The 24,302-nt window shown below is 44.6% G+C and overlaps 2 protein-coding genes across 9 annotated transcripts; both read left to right on the top strand.

Moving 5' to 3' along the window:
• The first annotated feature begins 43 nt into the window (after window positions 1-43).
• On the top strand, window positions 44-7,207 carry LOC111078558. 4 transcript variants are annotated; one of them, XM_041593236.1, is made up of 8 exons: window positions 46-177; window positions 972-1,200; window positions 1,951-2,295; window positions 2,365-2,951; window positions 4,362-5,873; window positions 5,932-6,044; window positions 6,107-6,315; window positions 6,391-7,204. In XM_041593236.1, the coding sequence occupies exons 2-8, from the start codon at window positions 1,043-1,045 to the stop codon at window positions 6,416-6,418; spliced, it is 2,952 nt and encodes a 983-aa protein (XP_041449170.1). In that variant the 5' UTR covers window positions 46-177; window positions 972-1,042; the 3' UTR covers window positions 6,419-7,204. The 4 variants fall into 4 exon arrangements, with proteins under 4 accessions (XP_041449171.1, XP_041449170.1, XP_022228989.2 ...); XM_041593237.1 differs by lacking the exon at window positions 972-1,200 and having other exon boundaries at window positions 44-177; window positions 6,391-7,207; XM_022373297.2 differs by having other exon boundaries at window positions 47-177; window positions 6,107-7,204.
• A 9,494-nt stretch (window positions 7,208-16,701) lies between these two features.
• On the top strand, window positions 16,702-24,032 carry LOC111076257 (homeotic protein female sterile). Of its 5 annotated transcripts, none has more exons than XM_022369955.2 (7): window positions 16,702-16,839; window positions 17,882-18,399; window positions 19,030-19,292; window positions 19,692-19,764; window positions 19,838-21,003; window positions 21,306-21,954; window positions 22,130-24,032. In XM_022369955.2, the coding sequence occupies exons 2-7, from the start codon at window positions 18,216-18,218 to the stop codon at window positions 22,294-22,296; spliced, it is 2,502 nt and encodes an 833-aa protein (XP_022225647.2). In that variant the 5' UTR covers window positions 16,702-16,839; window positions 17,882-18,215; the 3' UTR covers window positions 22,297-24,032. The 5 variants fall into 5 exon arrangements, with proteins under 5 accessions (XP_022225647.2, XP_022225646.2, XP_022225643.2 ...); XM_022369954.2 differs by having other exon boundaries at window positions 17,776-18,399; XM_022369951.2 differs by having other exon boundaries at window positions 16,702-16,869.
• Window positions 24,033-24,302: the final 270 nt, after the last annotated feature.

The following is a 24,302-nucleotide window of genomic DNA, read 5'->3' as shown; positions in this document are numbered from 1 at the left end:
TCTATCGATAAAGATATTGATAGTATCGGTGCTACTATCGATGCTTTTACAGCTAGATTTTGCAGCTCTACCATTTTCTACTCATTCGCATTTTTTTTCGCCGCTAAAAACGGTGCGGTGTTCGCAACTATCTGAAAATTATATTAAACAATAAATCCACCAAGTGCGATACAAAGTGTAAGTGGAAAAATTAAATCAAAAATGCAAATACGTGCTTAGAACATGTTGAGATTGTATTCGAGAGTGTGTGTGTGTGTGGTGTGGCTGTGTGCGTGCTTCCGTTTTTTCATCTAAGCCGCCGCCGTCGGCGCTGCCTGTGGCAATGACGCAGCTGCGGGAAACTTGTTTGGGTTTTCATTTCAATGAAATATTTACCGTCTGCGTGTGCTGGGAGCGTATTTTGGGCAATTTGTATTGATTATTCGTATGTTTTTGCTGCTGGGCGCTGTGCCCCTGCTAGCCAACCTGTACCCCACTTTCCACTTATGTTTGTGAAAAAATTTCCTCTGCTCGCATTTTAGCCTCACTCCACGGTCACTGGCAAGCGATTCATTCGCAATTCGAAATGGCTCTTGCTTTATTTTTAGACTCAATCTTTCTAGCCCCCAACCTGCGTACACTTGCGCGTACCTCCCCATTGCATTCTAATTAAAACCCAGACACTGCGCTCATTTCAACACGCATCGCATTGCATAATTTAATGTAAAATGCTTCAGGAGGGAGCCTCTCTTGGTACTAGCTCAACCCAACCCATTGCCCGTCGTCGAAAAGCACTCGAGCATAGAAGTAAAGTAACAATTAGCCAAGCCATAAAGTAGTATGTCAAATATTTCGTTATTACGGTCTGTTAGGAGAAATCCGTTGTGTTGTGGGTCTGTCTGCACAATTGTAAACAACCCACGCCTAGTTTACACACACACACACGCAAGCACTTTTTAATGTTTATTTCCATTTTACCATTCCATTTGCAGCTAACCAATAGCAGCAGCAGCAACAGCAACCTTCAGCTGGCCCTAAAACATACTAGAAGGAGAATCTAATCATGAGCGATGATACGTACCAGATAGAGACGCGCCGGCGTTCGCGTTCCAAGACCCCCTTCCTTCGCTCCAGTTGCGATCATGAGAATTGCGAGCATGCTGGCGAGGAGGGACATGTGCATCACCAGAAGAAGAAGTCAGCGCTGGCCCCCAATGTGCAGTGAGTATGAATACGAGTGGTGGGTGGAGTGGGGAAGGGAAGCGTCCCAAAATAGACCTAATTACAGCATTTGCTTATCACTCAACATGCCATTGATATCAGAAGTCTAGAATTCTCTTGGTTGGTAGTGGTAGTAAATGGAGTTTCTTCGGTATGTGGGCAAGGCACGCGAGTTTAAACACAATCGTTTGGGGCAGGCAGCGTCACAACCATATAGCAATAACCCCATGCACGTTGTCAGCTTGTGGTGGTGTTTTCGGCCATGACGTCATCTTCTTGTTATTCACACTCGACGCGAAATTCAATTTCGAAACGGCTAGAGCAGGCGGGCACAAATGAAAACGAAGGCAAATCCACACGTACACGTACACGTTTATCTCTGTGTGTGTGTGTGTTCGTTTGTTTGCCGTACAGGGTGTGTTCTGCTATGGTATGGCTTTTCTCGGCTTTGGCGCGCATTTTGACCGAACAGTTAATGAATCAAATAAACTTCGTCGTCGTTTCGTTGATGACGACATCTGGCAGTCACAGCAACATGCTCTGGCCTGGCCATCATACATAGATTCGTTTTCACGTTTTAGCCACAGAAAACCAGCATGTTGGGGCGGGCGGGCATTTAAGAATTGAAGGTCAGAGTAGCTCATGAGCATATTATTGTATATTTGTTTTGATACGTCGCTGTACGAGAATTGTGGACAGTTTCCCAGAATCCCCACTAAACCTCTTTCTATTTTTATTCGCCACTTGCAGAACGATCATCGAGGAGAGTGTTGTGGTGGAGTCGAGCATCAGCAAGAAGGGACGGAACAAAGCATTTGCCCAGATGACCTCGGACTTTTCGGTCGATGACATTAATCCGGAGGTGAAGCGCAAACAGACCTCGACCACCACAACGGTCACATCAATCACCAGCAAAAGAACGGGGGCCACATCGACCCCCCACAACAAGGTCCAACTGGAGACGAAACAAAATGTTTTAAACACCGCCCAGGAGCAGCTGAACAGCAGCAAACGCTCAAATGGCACTCACAGCTCGGTGGATCCCAGCGATTACTTGGCCTACATTGAGTACAGAAATGCTGGAGAATATTGGAAGTGAGTAAAGGATTGGGTATGGATTATTTGTGGTACCATTGACCTAACGAAATATGTTTTTTTTTCTAGCAAAACCCCCAAGACGGATTACACATATTCACAGCTGTCTCCACATCGCCGCCAACTGGCCCCAGGGGTTGTGGCCATGCCCAATATGTCGCGTCGTAGCCTCGGCAACCACGATGCCCGCGTCAACTTTATGGTCCAGCAGAATCCGGACCAGGAAGAGCTCATCCGTCGTCGCTACCAGTCGAGGACCACGCAGTACGTGAACTACGACTCGGGCGACGAGCTGGACGCCACAATGTTCGGACAACAGAAGAAGCAGAGCTTCTGGCTGGTCCGCCTCATCCAAGTCGTCCTCAGCACCATCACAACTTTGTGGACACGCGTCACCAACATTTCGGCCACAGAGACGAGTGCGTATCAAACCTATTACGCCAGGCAGCAGAGGAACCAGGAACGCAGTGTGGTAGGACGGATTGGCCATGCCATTGGCGACAGTCTGTTGAGTCTTCTGCGCTACGTATATCTGTTCATTGGATCGGTACTGAGTCTGGACACGTGGCTGCTGAGATCTTCGAATGCGGAAAACAAGTCGAAGAAGCGTTTTCTCATACTGCTGCTGATCTTGCTGCCCTTGCTGCTGCTGACGGGTGAGTAGAGCTGTGCTACACATTGCCGGAGGTTAAGTAAAATATATGTGAGCGTGCGCCCTGACCTTGAATAGGGTCGACAACCAGTGACATATGCATATATTCGACCTCGGTTGGATTTATTTATACACGAGACCGACTGATCGTTGTGGAGAGCGCGTTGTTTGCACTAATTTACATACAACTACAAATAGCCACGGCCACGAGCACGGACCACGTGAATATATATTTTACTTTGGCCATTTCCAAGTGACCAATGCCTAATGAGCTTCGCATTTGCAGGTCTGTTCTATTACCTCCATCCCAACGAAACTTTCCCCCCCAAATCCCTGTCCGAATACACAATCACCTTCACCCTGCCCGAATTGCCCAAGATCAATGTCAGTGACTACCTGAACCAGGCCCAATACGAATCGATGCGCTCACAGGCTGCCGAGCAGGCGGTACGCGTGCGTGACTGGGCCGATGACTATCTGCTGTATTTAAAAACTATCGGTCAGAATGTGGTCGCCCGGGGACGTCAGTTGTTTCAGTCCGACGATCAGGTCTATTATGAGCGTATTTAGGGAACACTTTGAGCGGCTGTCCTGCCGTTTTATTTTTGAGCTGCTGCAGCAGCTGTTTAGTTGATAGATACACTCTGTCTCTCTCCCTCTCTGTCTCGTATCTGATCCTGGATCTGGATATGTGTCAACTTTACGAACAATTGAAGTACAAATTAAAAAGCATTTGATTCATTTTCTTGCGGCTTGTCAGTCTGCTTCGTCCACAAGTTGGTACATTTTTTTGTTTAATATTTTTTGTTCCTGCTCATTGACTCTCCCCTATCTCATACACAAAAAAAATATTTCCCCACATTACTAACCCAAACAATTCAACACAACCCCCCACCCAAAAAAAAAACACCCAAAAAAATGCAAAATCACAGGCTGATGGAAGAAGGATAGAGCTCGCCGCCGTTTATACATATTGCAGAATTTTTGTAAAATTAATTTACATTCATTCACATGCCACGAGTGTGTGTATGCCCCAAACAATTTATAATTGTTGTCGGACAACGTTTAATTGTAATTTGTTCACTGTTTGTTTTGTAAGAGTCCTGTACAAAAGAATAAACTGCAAACAATTTCATAAAAAAATCACCTAAAAAGAAAAGAAAAGAATCGTTTGTTTTATTTGCCATTTGATGGAATCATGCGAAATGGTAAGTAGAATGACAAGCAATATTAGTTGGCCAGTATCGAACTCTATCCTTCTGCATTTCTGCATGTGTTGGCATTTCCCCAAAAAATCTAATTTCCCCCGTAGCCTATGCCCTGAATTTTCTAAAAGTTGTGGAGTGTGGGGGGAACCGAAATGTAGAAGGACTGCCAACTAATAATGCCTTGTTTCGTTTTATCTTTTGGCCAGCCTGGTCGCTGTTGCAGGAGGATCAGCAACATAGCTACGTTCAACATGTCCAGGCCCTGCTGCCACTGCCTCTGACTCTGCTGGCCACTTGGCGTGGTCATTTGTCCAGCGCCACAGCCTCGCTCAAGTCTCTGCTGGAGCTGCCTATTCTGCCCAGGGCTCCTGAAGAAGCCAAAGACAGCAAATCGAACATGGCTAGCATGGAACAGAGCATAAAGGAAGCCCTTACCGCCGAGGAGTACGAGAATATTCTGAATCACGTCAACAGCTATGTCCAGCAACTGGTGGAGCTGAAGCTCCAGCAGCAGCAGCAGGCGCAGGCACAGAAGGAGCAGCAACTGTCGCCCCAGCAGATTCACATTATCGTTCAGCTGATGAAGGAGAACCTCCAGGAGTTCACTGCCAAAGCGGAGTTCAGTGAGCAGAAGCTGAGTGACTTGGCCTCAAAACTGAGGCTGGAGCTGCAAAGGTCGGGCGACTGGCAGCCAGAGGCGAGACTGTCATCAGCTAACCTAGAGGAGATCACCAGGCTGATCAAGGCTGAAGTTAACCTACAGGAATCACACTACACGCTGCTGTTGGAGAAGATAGACTTGCAAGCTTTGCTGGAACGCATTTTAGGCTCACCAAAGTTGGCCGACTTCGTGGACGGACGAATTAATCTGTTCCTACAGGCGCAGAAGGAGCTGAAAGACGGCTCTGGGTCGCATCCCACCGAACACCACATCGATCAGCTTAACAAGGAGATCGCTTTCATCAAGCTGGCCCTCTCCGACAACCATGCAGAGAATGCCAATCTACAACAGTCCATCAGCAGTCTGAAGCTCGGCCAGGAGGATCTATTGGAGCGCATGCAGCAGCATGAGCTGGCCAACGATCAGCGATTCAGTGGACTGTTGGCCGAGATCGAAACCAAGCTGGCATCCCTAAACGACTCCCAGTTTGCCCTGCTCAACAAACAGATTAAGCTCTCACTGGTCGAGATTCTGGGCTTTAAGCAATCGGCTGGGGCCAAGCTAGACGACATCGATCTGCAGAATTGGGTGCGCAGTGTGTTCGTGGCCAAGGATTATCTGGAGCAGCAGCTGCTGGAGCTGAACAAGCGCACCAATAACAATATTCGCGACGAGATTGAACGCTCCAGCATCGTGCTGATGAGCGACATTAGTGAGCGTCTCAAGCGCGAGATTCTGCTGGCCGTCGAGGCCAAGCACAATGAAAGTAGCACGTCTCTGAAGGGGGAAATCGGCGAAGAGGCAGTGCGTCAGATTGTCAAGACCGTGCTGGCTACTTACGATGCCGACAAGACGGGCCTTGTGGACTTTGCCCTGGAATCGGCAGGTGGACAGATCCTGTCCACACGCTGCACCGAAAGCTATCAGACCAAAACAGCCCAGATATCGGTGTTTGGGATTCCGCTGTGGTATCCTACCAACACGCCTCGCGTGGCCATCTCGCCTAATGTCCAGCCAGGCGAGTGCTGGGCCTTTCAGGGCTTCCCCGGATTTCTAGGCAAGTCCTTACTTGCACTTTGACCCAGACATACCTTACATTGAACATTATCTTACAGTGCTGAAGCTAAACTCCTTGGTGTATGTCACTGGGTTTACCCTGGAGCACATTCCCAAAACTTTGTCGCCCACGGGACGCATTGACTCTGCTCCACGTAACTTTACGGTTTGGGTAAGTGAGAAATCTCATTTAACAGACGGCTCAATTCATTTCTGATTCATTTGATTCCACAGGGGCTGGAGCACGAGAAGGACCAGGAGCCAGTTCTGTTTGGGGAGTACGAGTACCAGGACAATGGCGCCTCCCTGCAGTACTTTACACTGCAGAATCTGGACATCCAACGGCCATACGAGATTGTCGAGCTGCGCATCGAGACAAACCATGGCCAGCCAACATACACATGCCTCTACCGGTTTCGCGTGCACGGCAAGCCGCCAGCGTCGTAAGTCTTAAGTCGTCGTACCGTCCACCCACCCACGACCACTCACCGCTCCCCACACCCCAATATCCACTCTAGTGACCTAAGTTCAGTCAGGTGTACATAATAATGTCTGTGCCTTAAGAAGGAAAACTCAACAATATATCGCCGCGAGGGAATGGAAGAACGGATCCAGGCGCCCCTCTTTACTTATGCTATATGTAAGGCTATAGTTTGTAAGTGTTTTTGTATCATATCGTAGATGGATGAGTGTGTTTATGGCCTATCCCATAGAAGCAGTTTGTACATACATACCTAGGTGAATAAGTCCAGGCAATGTCCTTGTAATATTTATTCAGATCTACTTAGTTTTCCCCTCGAAGAACTCGTGTCATCAGTTCCTTTCAGCCTCTTCACCGAATAACAGATTTAAGGATATATTTTTATCATGTTTGCCATTTAAAACTCGTTCGTTTTAAGGTCAGTCATGGCTCGTCACAGCCGCACAAAACTTGCTACAAATCATAAATGTAAGCTATCACTAAGCTATCACATATGCTACCTAGAGTGGAACATTAAGAAATGTTTATATGTAATTACCGGTTGAAATACATTGAAGTCAAAAATAAATTTCTCGCACTTTAATGGAATCGACGAATATACATATACACCAGTTCAATCCAGTTCAATCCAGTTCAATCCAGTGCAATCCAGTTATATCCGTGTATACGTTCTAGATAAGTTTAAAGAGCGATCCCAAAAATAGTTGATAGTTTGACCTAAAAACTCTTTCTATTCTGTTTATGCTTGTAAGTTAATTTAATTGGCATAGTTTATCGGCATGCCCTCCTTTTTTTCTGTAAGGCTTTAACCTATTTTTTCCCAATAAATGCATTGAACGGAGTAATTAAAGCGGCATCTTAGTCCAAAAGGTGAGGGAAAATTAATGGCTAACAAAGCCATTAGAAGGCAAGTAATTAGCCCGTACGGCTGCAGCAGGTTTTTACGCGTAAAGTATTTTAAACACAGAAAAAAGAGTGCACAGAAAAATGCAATAAATTCGAGCTACAGAACTCATAGAAAGCGCAAAAAAGTGTGCTGCTGTACAACGGGTTTATCTTTATACCTAACCAGCATTATATTATCCATCTTCCTCCTCATAACATTTCAACAGGATTATCCATTCTTCATTTTTAATTATACATTCATTTCACTGCTCTGATGACCAGATTTGCTTTACTTATTAGACAAAAGTCTGTAATCTGTAAGCCATCTGTTATACGTATATGTATGTACATACCCACATATTTGACGCATCCAAGCTTTTGCTTGGCTTGTGGTTTAATCTGAGTCGACAATAAGATGCCAACCTGTCATATAAATTGCAATTTGAGAGAGTCTTATCTCTGGGACAGAGTCATGTCTAAGCAACTTAAATTTGAGACGAAAACGAAGGCATGCACTTAATTAAAAGGACCCCACTGCTGACAGTGTGCGGATCAGAGACAGAGTGATTAAGTGAGAGCCTTGTATAATTTTGGCCAAAATATGCACGTCGATGAAATTGCACTAAGTGGAATGGGTCCTGGGTTGCCATGCTTGGCAAATGTTTCAGATTCTCAGGAAAGGACAAAGGCCCTGGGCCTTTATGTTCCACGACTTAAGTCTAAATTACTAACATTGCTCACGTGTTTGATGTAATTACTGACAGAGCCCCCACCCCCACACACACACACATACACGTTTGTTTTAATTGCCACAGAACCAGAACCCCTGAACTTTTAATTTAGTTGGGCGTAAATTTGGCATATTCATTTGGCACCTGCTCGATGGCTGGCTGAAAAAATGCCAGGTCCTATAGAATATTTAATTTGCTTACACAAATCTTGGCTCAAATGGCAGCCACCACAGATAGATGGGGGAAGCGTGGAATCGGGGTAGGGCAGCCATGAGAGGGGGTGTGATGTAAAAGCCGTCAGTTATTTAACTTGCCCCAAAAGAATAAAAAATTGAAACAACTTTGAGGACTCGCACTCCAGCCAGGCAAAAGTTTCGTGCTGCGAGTGTGTAACAATTAAACTGCAGCTAAAAATAGTGACTAATGAGAAAAGTTTCACACAACGGCTGTAAAAAGCAAGAGCAACCGAATCCCACTAACTCCACCTCCCTCCAACGAAACAAACTGAATAACTGAGCGGACCAGAACAGAACAGAGCGGAGTGTTTAAGTTTGCAGCAACTTTTCCCCTATTTCGTATTGAATTCGCCGGCGTGTCGGAGCACAATTTGTGGGGCATTAATGGTGGGGGGACATCATCATGGCGGCCATAAAGAGAGCTGCAAACCCGCCCAAGACAATAAAAACTCTAGGCATCATAACACACTCTTATCTGGCCATCCATCTCCCAGGGGGAGAATGAAAAAGGAAAAACTTTGACACAACTTTCTCTTGATAAGGGAATTCTTAGGCCAAGTACTATAATGCAATGATGCCTCTCTAATCAGGTGCATAGGCATATTTAACCTTTACCAAAATCGACCTAAATCTCTGTGCTATTATCATTTATCAAAAGTACAACCACAGTCCCCGTACCCAGGTGGTATGCATCTGTCCCAGCCCCCTCGTAGCCTTTCCAGCTGCGCTCATGCACTCGACAGTGACTTTTATGGACTACTGTCATGGACTACCAGTCAAAGTTGTCCTTAAATGTTGTCAAATATGAGATTCGGGGGTTACGGATTCTGGATATGTACTGGCTTTCAGTTTCAACAAACGATTTCCGTGGCTGTGCGAGTGCCAGAGTCACGACCGCATTAGATATGCGCATACATTGGAGCGGTCTCTGAAAACTTTTGTTTGCCATTCAAATATTTGCGCGTATGTGTGTGAAAGTGGGTGGTGGAGTGGGCGATCAGGAGCTGCTGTCGTTTAGTTAGAGACACTTGTGTGTGACTTGTTGTCGTAATTAAATTTAGTTGCAAACGGAGAAATACCGGACTGGAGATAATAACATTTCAACAAAGCGTTATGCAGTCATTTTGATAAATTTAAATTTGATTCCATTTCCATGTGTCCACAGTCCACATCCACATTCGGACCGGCTGGGCAGGAAGTGTTTTGCTTTGTGACCATAATGAAATAAACTTGTCACACAGTCGGCACAAGCCATTAGCTTTACGAGTGGGAGAATGGCTTCCTTCTGCCCCCCAAAACTATTTAAATCCGCCGGAGGGGGCCCAGCATGCAGGAGCATTCAATCGAGAGGAGTGTGGGATGTATTTTCATTGGAAATTTAATTACGCATGAGTGTTGTTACTAGTGGAAAGTTAATCCCTGCCGGCAGCGGACATTAACCTTAATTAAGTGACAAACAATCCGATTTCTGGTCCTTCTTCAAGCCTTCAAGTGCGTCACGCCATCACTTTATTTACAGGCAATTGAATTTTAATGGGATTTGGCTCTTGCAAAAATGCCTGCCCTTGGGTGTAGACGCTGCTTCAGGAGGCTCTGGCCCTCAAGGCAAGCTCTGTTGACCATTTGCATAGTTCTTGGCCAGGCAACTCTTTAGCTTGTTGACCATTATTTCGCACTCTTTGGTAATTTAATTCATTTGCAATGCCTTTGGCAGTTACGCGAAGGGAAGGAGCCTGCTTTCCTACCCCATACCCCAATCTTTCCTGCCATTTTCGTTTGTTTGCGTATTTCAGCTTAAAGTCCTTTGCGGCTTTTTGGGGCCGCCACCCAGCTTTCTTGGTCGACCTCGAAAAGCCGCAAGCCACTTTTGCGATCCTTCCTTGGAGTCATCTTAACGCATCATTTAAGCCGCCTGGAGGTAGGGCAAAGATGAGGGTATCCTGCCCCTGGAATCAGGGTCAGATAACGTCTCGGCTGTGTTGCGCTTAATTAAAGATTAAATGTGCTAAGTTGTTTGGACTTTTACAGCAAAACCAACCAAAACTTGCTTTAATATCCTCCATTTGAGTCCTGTGAGTGCGTGTGTGATGGCCTTCCTCTTCCTCCGCCTATGCAGTCGACCAGCAAACCCGTCGCTATAGAATCCATCCATCAATCAATCAATTACGCTTAGAAGTGCGCCAGGATAATAAAACGTGCCTGGAGCTGAGTTTTGTCAGCAGAATTTACGACCGACTTGTCCAGTCCAGCCAGAAACCAAATGGAATTGCAAGAAAATGTGAAACCTTTGCTTCAGCAAAGGAAAAACTTTTTTTTTACGAAATAATTCAGGGGAGTGCACATTCACCATAAATATGAGTATAAATAAATTGTATTTCAGATGAGAAACGTTATATTCGTACCACATACACACTCGTATATTCGTTTATTTTTGAGCCAATTTAAAATTATTGCCTTTGGCTATTTTATTGGATTTTATTTACATGCATTTTGATTTTAAATTTCTGTTGCTAGAGAGATCAGCTCACAGCTCATATTTCATGGCATATTTCAATTTGTGCAACACATTTAAGCGGCTGTACTCTGGGGGTCTCCGAAAGTGCTGGCTTTTGTTCGAATGCCGCAAATGCCTGGACTAAACTGGCAAAGCAATTATTTACCTAAATGGTTTACCCACGTCAATGGCAATCGTCTGGGGGATGGTCCATCTGGTTGTCAGAGGCTGGGGGAGGCTGTGTCGGAAGCTGCAGCCGAACAATGAAATATAGCAACAAAAAAGGGTAAGATAGAGGCACACTAGAAGGCCAGCTGCAATGCGGGTGCTGGACCAGGAAAAGGGCAAACTTTTAATTGAAAATCAACAAAACTATACGAATAAAGGCAGAGCAGAGTGATGGGGAAAAACTTCAACAAAAGATGCAAGTGGCTGACAATTTCTGAAAATCTGGCCGACGGGTCGTATGCGTAATAGTTAAGGCAGCCTGCCAATACTGAAAGAAGCATGCAATAAACCCCGTTGCCATAGTTTCCATTAAATCATATATACTCGTACTCGGTGGCCCTGCAGCGCTCTTAATCAGGCCTGAACAGTCGTTGGCAAGTTGCAACAGACGCCGCGCCGCATCATTATGATGGGACTTAAACAGGCGCCGCATCAGCCACCATCCAGCCACGCAGCCAGGCAGCAGTCACACTGCAGAATAAGTATATTCAAGATTAAATATATGTATTTGTATATGGTGAGAGGAAAAGCGGATTCTTTTTCCCGCTACTTGTGGATGGGATTGAAAATGAGAATGGGAATGGCTGCTAGTGTGCTGGGCTGCTGGGGTACTGGGGTGCTGACTGAAATTGCTGTTGACACAATTCCGCACTGAGATCCCTACCATTGCATTTTATTTGCGTTCCTGCAATTTATCGGAGCTGGCACATGATGCCTACGTGATGCAAATTTACTTTTCGCTGCGTTTTTTAAGCTGTTTGCCGTCGGCCAATGCAGGGGACTCTGCTCTGCATTGTGACAAGCTTATGCAAGCCACCAATCTGCACAACATCACAGCTGTTTTCCATTTGTTCCATGGCTTAATTGAATCGACTCCAGAACGACGCTCGGTCGGTTGTAATGTGATTATCGAACTGTTTTGGTCACAATTAAAGCTAATTGTGATCACAGTGGCGGCACAACAGGAACAACAGACAACACTCCAAGGCCTGGATCGTGTATCTATGTTTATTTTGCTTTTTATTTGGTGACAATAAGCATCTGCAAAACGGTTAGGCAAAATTTAATTATCCAACTGGTTGCACTTTCTCATATGCAATGTTTAAATTGCTCATAAAGCCAAATACTTACCAGGCCATAAAAAATCAATTCGGTCTGCGGCCAAAGCCTTCAAGATTTACGTTTCAATTTCTTGAACAATAAAAATCAGGGCGCCTACAGGCAACTTGGCCAAATGTGCCTGCGATTGCGATTGTGTGTGTGTGTGTGTGTGTGTGTGTGACCATAAGCTGGCTTAGCAGATTTGTTGACGAAATTAGCAGGGACTGGCAGGGTGGTTGGGAGTGATATTCCCATCTCCCGGTGGGCGATATCTATTTTCGGCCAAAGAATTTTGTGACATTCGCACAGATTTATGCGCCATAAAAGTGCGGCTAGACGGGAACATGCATGTCAGCATCGCATCCTGTGGCAGGGGCCAAAGAAGGGACTCACTTTATGGTAGCCAATAAAAAAAGTGGAAACCCAACCAGCCAGCAATAAAAAAAAACGAGAAGGGCAAAAGAATGAGCCTGAGCTGATCATTACATCGAGTATTTAGGGAATACTGTCGCCTTTCATCGTAAGTCCTACGGGAAAAACCAGTGACTGTGTCAGAGCCATTGTTTGCATTGCCTTTATTTTGTATGCCACGAATTAATTTTGTTATTTTTGTTAATTCAAAGTCAACAATCCGAGCCCCCCCCTTTGTGTTTGTCTAAGGTGGTTATGGGACGGACTTTGCTAAATGTTTGCTTGCAAGGGAGGCCTTCATTAACATCTGAAAAGGTCACCTCGGGCAATTTGCACGACAAAACTGCCTGATGAGCTCACGTCTCCGCTCCGCCCCGCTTCTCTACCAAACCCTTTTCCCCTTTCCAATGCGAACATTTTAACTGCGTTAAATATGTAAATATGTTCTATTGTCTTGAAACAGCCAACAGGCTGCAACTGCAAAAGGGATCATACTCGTTGTTATCCAGTGACTGAGTCGCTGCCGAGACAGAGAGAGCCACTCTCAACGTGCACTTTAATAAAGCTCTCAGGCAATGCCAAGTCCGCGTTTAAGTACGCCGCTGAGATACCGCCGCCCCACTCCGGGCATAGCCTTGGGACGATGTCTTGGCTTTCCAGTCATCCTCTCGACGTGCTGCAACCTCTTGCAGCTTCATAATTGCCATGGAAATGCCAACAGTAGCAGCTCTCCCCTCTGGCTGCGAACGGGTTGGGCCGGGGAACGCATTTCTCTGTTGTTTTCAAATTACTTTTCGAAATATTTCCCCCTACCACTACTCATTTTCTTTTACACTTGAATGGCGTTACCGCTCCCTTTGTCCATCCATTCTGCTGCCATAATTACAGGAGGAAAATGGGATTGCATTCCGTTTTTGAGCTGAACGTAATCACGAATATTGCGCAACTGTTTTGCATTTAAAATTTGCTTTAATCAAGCTCATTTCTTTCCAAAGAGAGAAACTTGTTGGCCAAAAGACAAAAGGCCTTGATAGCAGCTATAAAAACAAGAAGCTGCCAGCGGCACCAGGCACCAGGCTGCAGGCTTCCAGACTCCGACAACGAGCTTTGTTGCTTTGGTAGAAAAAGTAAAAGTTTCTGAACTCTCGAGTTCATTTCACTGCATGTGTTTTTTTGCTCTTAACTGATTTTCATATTGTTGTTAGTTTCGCGAAGTATATATATACGTATACATATATAGAGTCTGTATGTGTGTATAGTTTGCCAACTTTCGTTTTGGTACAAGGAACAACTTTTAAGCATTTTCAACACCCCAATTTGGGCGACTCTATCATGCCAAGTGTTCGGCGACAATTTTCTTTTTTCTTTTGGCCCGAAAATTTGAGTGCAAAATGTCGCCTAACTTTCCAGCCATGTTCGTTTAATTGCTTGAAGGTATGGACTTGTACTGTTTAAAGAGCCAATCGATATAACAGAGAATTTCAACAGCATAGCCCATTCAATTTGATTTTAGAGCAATCAAAATTTAATTTGTGCTGCAATTGATCGAATGACAGCCAGCCCTCTGGCACAGAAATGCACACGAACCCCAGTGAAAGCCAGAGGTAATAAGTATTTACAAAATTGACTGCATTTCTCTCTCATTCGAAACTAAATTATGGCAAAAATCGAAGGATGTTTAGAGAAATTATAAATTATTAACGAGAACATCATGCACAAATACTTATGTATGTATGCATGTGTTTGCATTGTACAAAGGAAAATAGTTATAGGCACAAATGCCTAGATAGTTACTTAGGATAGGCAAACACTGCAGCCAAAATAAGACATCCATAAGCCAACTCAAGCATACATTTGTTAGGGCATTATATGCAATGTATACGGATATACAACTGCAGATGCTTATTTCTATGCATGCATACATACAATGCATGGTCTTTCAACCTTCTGCTTTCGAGTGGAATACTCGTAAATCCCCTGCAAAGTCAGAGTGGGTCAGAGGTGTAGAAGAGAGGATTTTGCTCAGCAATGCCACTGAGTGAACGTCTGTCAAAGTGCTACAGACTCTAGTGTCAAATATATTTTAGCATTTTAAATATTTACATCTGGCATATGGCATAAGGCACTCGTAAGTGAGATGCGCCAGCCCGTGGGTCGGACAGCCCTGAGATTAGGCCAAGAAGATGATGGTTGTAGCAGTCTGTTTTGTAGTCGCCCAGGGCCGGTAAACACGGCCAAGAAAAGCCCCAGAGTCCTTAGAATTTATAATTGTAATTTAATTTGCATAAACTTAAGCCAACCCATCCCCCCGCTTGGGTTTGGTGGTCTCACAGCCCAAACACATGTCCAATTAAATGAATCATTTAAATGGGCGAGTCAAGGCCTGCCTGGAAGGCGGCGGGTAGCGGCTCAGATTTTAAAACAATATATTTTAATATTTATGGCGAAAGTTTTGAGGATGGTTTTTGTCTAGGCCTTGGAAAGGATTTAGCCAAGCGGCTGCCCAAACAACCATAATAATCAACACAATGAGGATTACGCATAATGAAATCCGCAGGAAAGGCAGTTGACAGTTTTATTAAATTGTTCCACACAATTACTCGAGATTTATTCGGAGGAAACCAACGACGACTGACGTTCACGAGCGTTAAATTTCAAATACTTAGGGGTATAGAGACATTTGGTTAAAGGATATTAACGACATTAGATCAGATTATAGGTCAGCCCAACCACACTTTAAATTTATATTATTTTTTTCAAGCATTTATTTATCTCGGTTTGCTTTTAAGCTTTTTTAATTAATGGCCAATAAATTATTTTCAGCACAGTTTGATATACATACTGTTTTAGATAAATCATTATGATTTCATGCGTGTTTTTTGTGGAAAACACACATGTTAATTGCTTTGCCACACAATAAATATCAACGCACATCGGATGGGATTGCCATAAAGATAGAGATATCAATTTATTTAGCATAATTTGCAAATACAAATAGATGCACGGCAAGCAGATTGTGGAGCCACATACATTTTCTGGCGGAAGGATGGAGATAAAACAGTCAAGTGACATTTTCCATTGGTGTCATCGTACGACTGTGGCCGGAAATAAATCAATGGACTACCCAATGGGTGGGGTGTAGGCTACATCTACGAGATCTACGATGGCTATGATATATGCATGCCATACTCCATTCTTTCATACGAGTATGAATGGGCCACGCCACCAACTGTTGCACACGGTCGAGTGGGAGCCGAGTCCGGAGAGTGTGACAGGCACTCCAACCAGCTGGTTGATGCAGTACAATAAGCAGAGTTATTGTTATTTTATGCTAATGCCGCCAGCCCGTTGAGCCTCAAGAGAATGTACAAAAGAAATTAGCAAATGTAAAAATGGTGAAGGAGGGGGAGGAGAAGCGTGCAAGGCGAGGGAACAAATTCAACGGCAACTGTTGACAGTTATCCTGACACAAACACGCATTGTAATGTCTAACAAGCTTCACAATGGCATCCGTGGCAGCCCCAAACATCGCCTGTCACTCAACGGCCTCAGAGTCCTGCTGACAGACCCGGCCATACTCATACTCATATCCGCACCCGTGCCCGTGCCCTGCCCGTACTTATACTATAGTACTTCCAAGTACGTACACACACACTCGTATGTGGGCCCTTGTGCTCGCCTGCCTTGTGTCATTTACGTATTCACACTTGTGCTTCTTAGGACTGAACTTTAGCATCTGGGGGTTATGATATTTGTACGTATGAGTGCGTCCCGTCCCATCAATAGAGCAAAACCCAAAATGGAATTAAGAAATTGTTTCTGGCTCTGACACATGACATTGTCTTGCTTTTTGCCTGCCCGTTGCCTGGTGCCTGGTGTCCTGGCGCCTGCGGCGCATCCTGCTGTAATTTAATGCAATTCTCGACATTAAATGCATGCCATCCGGGCCTAAGGCTCTGCTCTGGCAAATTCAATTGCCACAAAAAGAGTGCAAAATGACAGAGCATAAAGGATTTAGTTTAAATGCAATTTGCATTTAACAAGAATTTCTCCTAACATTCAGTCAACAGAGCTCTGTTATCGCTCTCTCTTTCTCTTTCTCTGTCTCTCTCTCCCTCTCTCTGTGTGTGTTTATTGCGCACGGCACAGCTCATTCATAAAAGGCGGCTCGGAGAGCAGTCTCGGAGAGAGCCAGGATTGAGTTGTTGGCGGCTGCAATAAATACAAAGGATCCAGCATCCGCAGCAACAGTGGATGTCGCAGCGTGGAACTTGGTGGGTCGACGAGATTCGGCAAGGATTCAGTCAGTTATCGCGTAGCCGCCGTGTGTAACAGACAGTCTTACGACGCATCGTCTGGATTCTGGAATCTAGTGGATATTTAAAGCTGGAGTTTGTTCGGTAGCCGAGTGCATTAAATTAACATAAAATGTAATTCGAGAAATTCATTATTTTTTGTTCTCTCTGGGTCTTAAATTTTAATTAAAAACAAATAAGTGTTATGTGAGAACCAGCAGCGGTAGCATAGTTCTGAAACAAGGAGTGTAAATAATATATGGAATTAAATAGGACGACTGCAATTGTAATTGGAATTCGATCATGTTACGCGGAAGTAGTTACAAATTGAATATAAATTAAATATGGACTCTGCCAGGCCAGGCCAGGCTGGCTGTTGATACTTGTGTGTTTATGTGTTGTCTGTGTCTCTGACTGAGTGTGGGTGACAGCCAGCCTGTGTGTGTTTGGAGATGTGCGGGAGTGCCGCTGGCATAGCGTTAATTTCTCACACTTCAAACGCTACCGTCCCCGGCAGTGCCGGCAATGGACTTCCGCCTTTGCCTGCTGCGGATGCTTCCATTTTGTTTTTGTTTGTGTGCTCTTTTCCCTGATTTTACCCAACTTCCCACTCTCTATGACTGTCAGAATGAATAGCCCCAAGTGCTGCTGTTGTTGCTGCTAGCCTGGCTTAGCTTTAATTTGTTCTCTTCTGACAAAAACTAAGCAAAGAGCGTGGGGTGGGGAGCGGTGCATTCAGCCAGGCTCTTTCTTTATGATTAGTTAATGGGATTCAATTTCATTTGAAATTGGCCACCACAGAACGTAGTAATCGCAGCTGCCGCAGCTTCCTTTCACTGATTACATAAGGCACGTTCTGGGGGGGAAACACTTGTTGGTTGGCTTTTTCCCCGCTGAATGAGGCACGTAGCCCAGAGGGGGGGCGAATCACAGTTGCGCCATTACGAACTTGGCAAAATGAATTGAATATAGGCAGAGGCAGAGGCGGAGGCTGAGGTGGAACCCCCTAATGGCAGTAGTTGAGTTTCGATTTACATTTAGCCTCCATAAATTGATTGGGTGGGTGCGAAAGTGTTGCCTATATATGGGGCATGGGCACAGCTAACAACAGCAATACTGTAAATGTACGAGTAAATGTAAAATTCAGCGCTAAAGTGCCGACACGGAAAAGTACGAGTATACGAGTGTGCATTCTAAAAATAACAAAGAAGACAAGTGGGATAAAAACAGCAACGGTTACGGTGTAAAGTTCCACAGCAAACTCAGCCAGCAAAAGCAAAAGGCACAAACAAACAAACAAATAAACGAATACAGAAAGAAACCCCGAACAAACATCAGTGAAGGTTATCCCACGGTGGTGTGGTGTGCCCCTTGAAATCCGGAGAGTGTATGCGTCCGGAATTGTGTATGTGGGTGTGTGGGTGAGCGCCGAAAGGCAAGTGCAAGAAATGTGCAAAGTAATGTGCTGCAACTAAAGTGAAATGCCATCCGTGAAATCCCCTAAAAGTGAAATTCTTCCTGGGATTATTAGAAGCGACAGCCCCTGCCACAGCTACAGACTAAGGAGCACCAGTACCAGCAACAGCAGCATGACCAACGACAATTCCTTAAGGCTCCGTCTACTGCTGTTGAGCAACATTTTCGGATTACTCAGCTGGACCCAGGGTGAGTCTCTCCATCAACGGCTTAGCCAACTCTCTTTGCCGCTGATTGCTTTCCCTGAATTATGGAAGGGCAGACGGAATGAAAGGCAGGACAGCATTCGTTTTACAGCCTTATTAAATCTGTATTACATAAATCACAGCAAACGTTTCGCTCTGCTTTGAATTTTTACGAGCATTTTGAGATTTTACATTTACCATTTTCCATTTCCCAGTCGCCATTCGCCAGTCGCCAGTTTTATGTCATAATGAGTGCAGCCTTTTGATTTAATGACAACTGCCAGCCATAAAGGAAACCATATATATACATATATAAAATATCATAATATTTACGCACAATATATGTATGTATGTTTGTGCATGCGTGTGCTGGCTTTTATGTTGCCCGTGATTTATTTTGCTTCTTATTTTTATGATAATTTATCAAATATGCATAATAAAATGCCGCCGTTTATGGCGAACATTTCATATGAAAGGTGGCAACAGCCTGCTGCCGATCAGGACCATCTCTTACACAGAGTACACACATATGCATTCGTATGAATGCGCTTGTGTGTGTGTGTGTGTGTGGTGTCTGGCGTGAAAAGTCAAATCAACCTGGGATTATTTCGCATTTGTTCTTGGCTTCTCGCAGCTTTGCCCTTCGAGTATTTAGATGAGCACGATGACTTCAACTATGACCTGGACACGGCCCAATCCCAGGCCAAGTACGACGCCCGTCTTCTATCCCAGCAAATGCTCAGCGACGCCGAGCTCCTCCAGCAGGCCGAAGGCACTGGCCCACACACGGTAAGACCTCAGGGAGGGCTTTCTGATGGCTCAGTCGAGGATTTGGAGCCGCACAGTCGGGCAGCCGCCTGCTTCACTAACGGCCACAAGTACACACATGGACAGAAGGTAAGAATGTGAGGATGAAAGTATGTAGTGGGCACAGAGGAGATGTTAAATTGAAAATTGTTTTCCTTTCGCTTGGTCGGCCAGAGAGCACTTCATTTCACTTTGTCAAGCACAGAACATGTTTTCTTCTTGATTATCGCACCCCCAAGTTGGTTTATTCAAAATGAAGTGAGCACTCGGATTAAGTATCTTCAATTAGGATATGATATCATTTGGTATTTGCGGCTGTCAGTGGATGACTCCTGGCTTTCGCTTAGGCATCTATTATGCAACACAACGCCATCCAGATGATTGATAGCTGCTATTGTGAATACCCAAGCTGCTGACCATTTAAATTTTCCACTTTCACACTTTCCCAACCATTTGTCGTAACCTTTTTCATCCGCTTTTTGGGTTCAGGTGCCGCGCCAGGATGCCTGCGAAGTGTGCCTCTGCATGGACGGAGAGATATTCTGCTGGTGGGAGCGATGCGGTTAGTTTTCCCGCCATTATGGGCCATGCATAATATAACAAGAAACTTTGCCTTTTCCTTACTTTTCCCACAGATAAGGCCAATGCAAACAAGGTGAAGGCAACGGCCGCAGGAAACGCCAACGACAACGCCAACGACAATGGAAAAGGCAAAGGCAAAGGAGGTGGCTTTGGTGTTGGATTCGGCTTTGGCGGTGGCAATGGCGATGGCGATGGCGCTGCTGCTGCTGTTGGTGTTGGTGACTATTCAGATCCATATCGCTATGAGAGCAGCACGAGAAAGTCAACAAAAGTGCATAAAACGGCTGGAAAAGTTGGCAAGCGGCGCAACCATCGCAGGAATCAAAAGAATTTTAATGACTACGAAGTTTTCCACAGCCACAAGCAGCAGCAGCAGCAGCCAACGGATTATAAAAAGTCACCCATAAACCAGAAACAACAACAACAACGGCAGCAGCACGAGCATCAGATACAAAAACAAAAGAATGGCGATGCCACCAACTACAATATAATCAAGCAACACAAACACGAGCAGCATCAGAAGGTGGCCGAGACGCAGCAGCAGGAGCTAGAACACGAGCAGGACCATAGTCTGGTGGCTTCGACAGTTAATCAGGCGGCGGCAAAGGAAACGCATTATCAGCAGCCAGCAACAACCACGCCCTCGCACCAGCAGGAGGAGGAGGAGCAGCAGCAGCATCAGCAGCAGAAGCAGAAGCAACATAGCTCCCATCCACAGAGGCCACAGCATTCGTCCAGCAAGATCTTAAATTTTCCCGAAAACTTGCCGGCCCTGCTTTATTACGACTACAAGACGGAGGAGCATGAGCATCATCAGCATCAGCATCATCAGCAGCACTTGCTGCATGAAAAGCAACGCTTGCAACATCAACAGGAGGCGTTGGCCCGACAAAAGCCACCAGCAGATGCAGTCGTTGAACTCCATACCGACTTGGGCGTTGATAAAAACTTTGATGAGGCGGAAACCGACAGCGATATTTTGCCAGAGCCGCCAACCAAGCGCCCCAAGGCAACAGCACCCACACAATGGACAACGAGCAGCAGCCCCAGAAGCAGCATGGCCAAGGCGTCGATGACAAACCAGGCAGCAACATCCACAACGGTGACAACGACAACGATGACTACGACAGGAACAAATGCCATAGCGACGGGCAGACTGTCTAGTCAGGACAGTGGAGGAGCTAAAGCTGGATATGGGGCCACAGTTGCAGCCACAAATGTGAGTGTAGTCGGAGCTGAAGCAGGGCTCTTCTGCTTGGCTGTACTTTTTGCTGTGTGGCTTTAAGAGCCCCAGCCAGATGGAGACGCTAGCCCAATTAGGATTTGGGCTCACCAGGCCACTTCATTGGTGCACAGCGCTGACAGGCCAGAGTTTTTTGGTCGCGCCGTCACCAGTGAGCCTGAAAGTGCTTTCGTAATGGGGTTTTTTCGAGCTTGACTGGGTTTATTATTTATTATGCAGTCAACTTGAATTAACAGTATGTTTTGTTTTGTTTGTTTTCTTCCCTTAATGCTGGCCAGCTGCAACCGGATAAGAGCGGTGGCAAGGACCTGGACGATGCATTTCATCGGTGGCTGACATCGACGGAGCTGAATGCTGACAGCACAAACACACCGGACGATGCCTCGGAGCAGGAAACAGCAGCATCGACAATAATCGATGATGTTGCCATCAGTAACAAGAGTGACAGCGGCACCAGAGGCAATGGCAGTGGGAGTGGCAGTGGGAGTGGGAGAGGTGGCAGCAGCAAAGACAATGCCAGGAACAACGTTGCCGATGCTGTCTTCTTCCGCAGCTCGTACAATGATTACAGCAGCGAATTCAATGGGAGCGTTGTCAACATTGACATTACACTAACTGCAGTTGATGTGCATCCCCGACGCCAAACGGATTTAATTGCAAATGGCAACAGAACATCATGTGTGAGTACGGTGGCAACGCCAGGAATCGCTGAAACGCCAGAAACAACAGCAGGGACAACAATGGACAAACAGGCAAACGACAGGAGGAGCACCGTACCCGTCACCAGCAGCAGCAGCATCAGTACCCCCACCAGCGACAATCAGGATCAACCTCTGGCGAGTGGCAGCCCAGTGGTGGCACCGTATACGCTGACAACGATTATAACAACAACGCCGCTGGCACCAGGGCGTATGTGCAATGTTTTGGGTAAGCAAGACAGTCGAATCGACGAGGCCCCCCGTAGATTATTGCTAACGAAAATAATTCCCTACCCATCCCATCCCGTCCCATCCCATTTCACTCCCTTCATTCACCACACAATTGCTCACTTCCTAATCCCATTTCAACTACAATCCAAACTCCGTTCTATTTGTTTTTGCAGGCAAACTGTATAAAATTGGCGACATTCTGCCCCAGGATACGGGCAACTGTCTGCAGTGCATTTGCACGGATGCGGTGACGCCCGACGAGATGCCGAGCGTCACCTGCAGCCCCCACAACTGCCCGCCCCTGGTGCTGCCGGATCTGTTCGATGCGACTGGTTACTGAGGTTACGGGCTGGTGCTGTAAGCTGGGTGCCGTGCCGGGCTTGCTTCCGGTCACCGGGATGGCGGCAATAACGAAATGATTGCATTGATCAAACAGTAAATTCGATTGAGATGTGGCAGCCGCAGCTGCAGCAGAGGAAGCGCTTTGGGTAGAGCCAATTTTCAGTCAGTCTCTCAACTAACTCAAGCATAAATTGTATGGATTTCAATGTAAAGCCCTCCCTATCACGAGTGTCTCTAGGCACTCTCTAAAAACGAATACCTATCAGCAAACATATAACTAATTCACATATATACGAGTATATACCGATCAACTAAGAAAGAAAGAGAGAGAGGGAGAGAGAGACGGGCGTAATCTAGTTTGTAAGCTGAATATTTATGCATTTTATAAGAATGCGAAGTATCTCTCTCGTTCATATGTAGTGGATCAAACACCACAATCCCCAACCAACCAACCAACCAACCATTGATGTATACAGCAGTAGAAATTTTAAAGAATTTATAGATGTACTTCAGCAGAATATATACACTACACAACATATATATATATATATAAATCTATACCTATATCTACACCCATAACTATATCTATGTATGTATTAAATTCAGTTTGGACTTTGGACACAAATTCATTTCATGACTGAGACAATGGAGTGCAAGGTTTTTCTTATACAATTTATTGAATGGTTGGAGGGTAAAAACCTACAAAAACATACAAATATAGGCAACTAAATCTATAACGAAAAAAACTGAACAATGACAAATAATGAATTGTGTAATATTATAATTTATTTGTTAAACAAAACCAGAACAATGTATTTTTTATTTGCATAAAAAAAATCTCTTTTTTCACGCTTTCTTTAGGCATTTAAACATACGTAACGAGAAAACCACAATATATATGATACAATATATTATGAGTAAATATGGAAATTGTTTTAACAAAGCTAAAATGAGCAAAGAAAGACACCATATCGAGTAAAACTAACAGTTTTAAGACACAAGAAAAAAAACACACACACAATATATGTATGCATGTATGTATGTTCAACTATACTGACGATTATATGTGTGTGTACGTGTATGTATACTTAGTGAGTCTCATATATGTATGTACGAGTAGTTTGACGATTGAATGAATCAGGTTTTTAAAAATTGTTTTCGTTTTACATTAATTTTAAAGCAAGTTTTGGCGTGATAACCATCGATTAATGCGGAGAGAGTAAAATTAAGTGAACTATACTTGAAAAGTAGACATTTAAATTTCGAATATAAAAAACAAATCAAAGGTAAACTCAATGGAGATTTACGTACACACACACACACACACACACACACACACACACAAATGCTCGACCAGGTCTAGTCGAGAACACATTACACTAAAATATCTAAAATCAAAATGAAAATCAAACGAAAATATACGTACTTGCATGAAATACACATACATAAATATTTAATATTGATGTTCCACAGAATACGAGCAACAAAATAGAACAAATTGAACTTCGGTAAAGCGTATACAGCACCTAAATATATGCGTATAGTATATAAATATATGGTATTTGTGTAACATAAATGTAACTAGCTAAAGCTCTCTACTAACACTTGATACACGATACATATACATCTACAGATACAGTTACATATAGTATGTGTGCGTTTAAATTGATTTTGTGTGTTTGAATCAAATTGAAATCCAATTGACGTGAATAAACTGAAACCCATCTAAGGACTTATGCGAATTGTTTCAATTTTTTTGTCGGGTCTTAAAGGGCGAGGACTAAGCCTATCAAAAGGTAAGTTAACTTTTTAATTCCCAATTAATTTATTCACTACCAGTTCGCTGACTAAATACTGGGTATATGCACATATATCCATGACAATTAAATTTCAATCGCTCTCGCTTCCCGACTCGAATCCGGAATCCTCGTCCAGCTCGTTCTGAAGTGGATCGGGACGGAGCACAGCACGTTGCAGGGGTACGTGTGCAGGTGGCAGTGGCAC

Source organism: Drosophila obscura, unplaced genomic scaffold (genome assembly GCF_018151105.1).
Source record: "Drosophila obscura isolate BZ-5 IFL unplaced genomic scaffold, ASM1815110v1 contig_186, whole genome shotgun sequence".
NCBI classification, from domain to species: Eukaryota; Metazoa; Arthropoda; class Insecta; order Diptera; family Drosophilidae; genus Drosophila; species Drosophila obscura.
This window is presented reverse-complemented; position numbering and strand designations above follow the sequence as displayed.

Bases quoted from the DNA above. Each gene is read 5' to 3' on its own strand.
- LOC111076257 (XM_022369955.2), top strand. From the start codon at position 18,216: ATGCCATCCGTGAAATCCCCTAAAAGTGAAATTCTTCCTGGGATTATT. The intron at 18,400-19,029 runs GTGAGTCTCTCC...GGCTTCTCGCAG, and splicing joins ATTACTCAGCTGGACCCAGG to CTTTGCCCTTCGAGTATTTA. The intron at 21,004-21,305 runs GTGAGTGTAGTC...AATGCTGGCCAG, and splicing joins CCACAGTTGCAGCCACAAAT to CTGCAACCGGATAAGAGCGG.
- LOC111078558 (XM_041593236.1), top strand. From the start codon at position 1,043: ATGAGCGATGATACGTACCAGATAGAGACGCGCCGGCGTTCGCGTTCC. The intron at 1,201-1,950 runs GTGAGTATGAAT...CGCCACTTGCAG, and splicing joins GCGCTGGCCCCCAATGTGCA to AACGATCATCGAGGAGAGTG. The intron at 2,952-4,361 runs GTGAGTAGAGCT...TCTTTTGGCCAG, and splicing joins GCCCTTGCTGCTGCTGACGG to CCTGGTCGCTGTTGCAGGAG.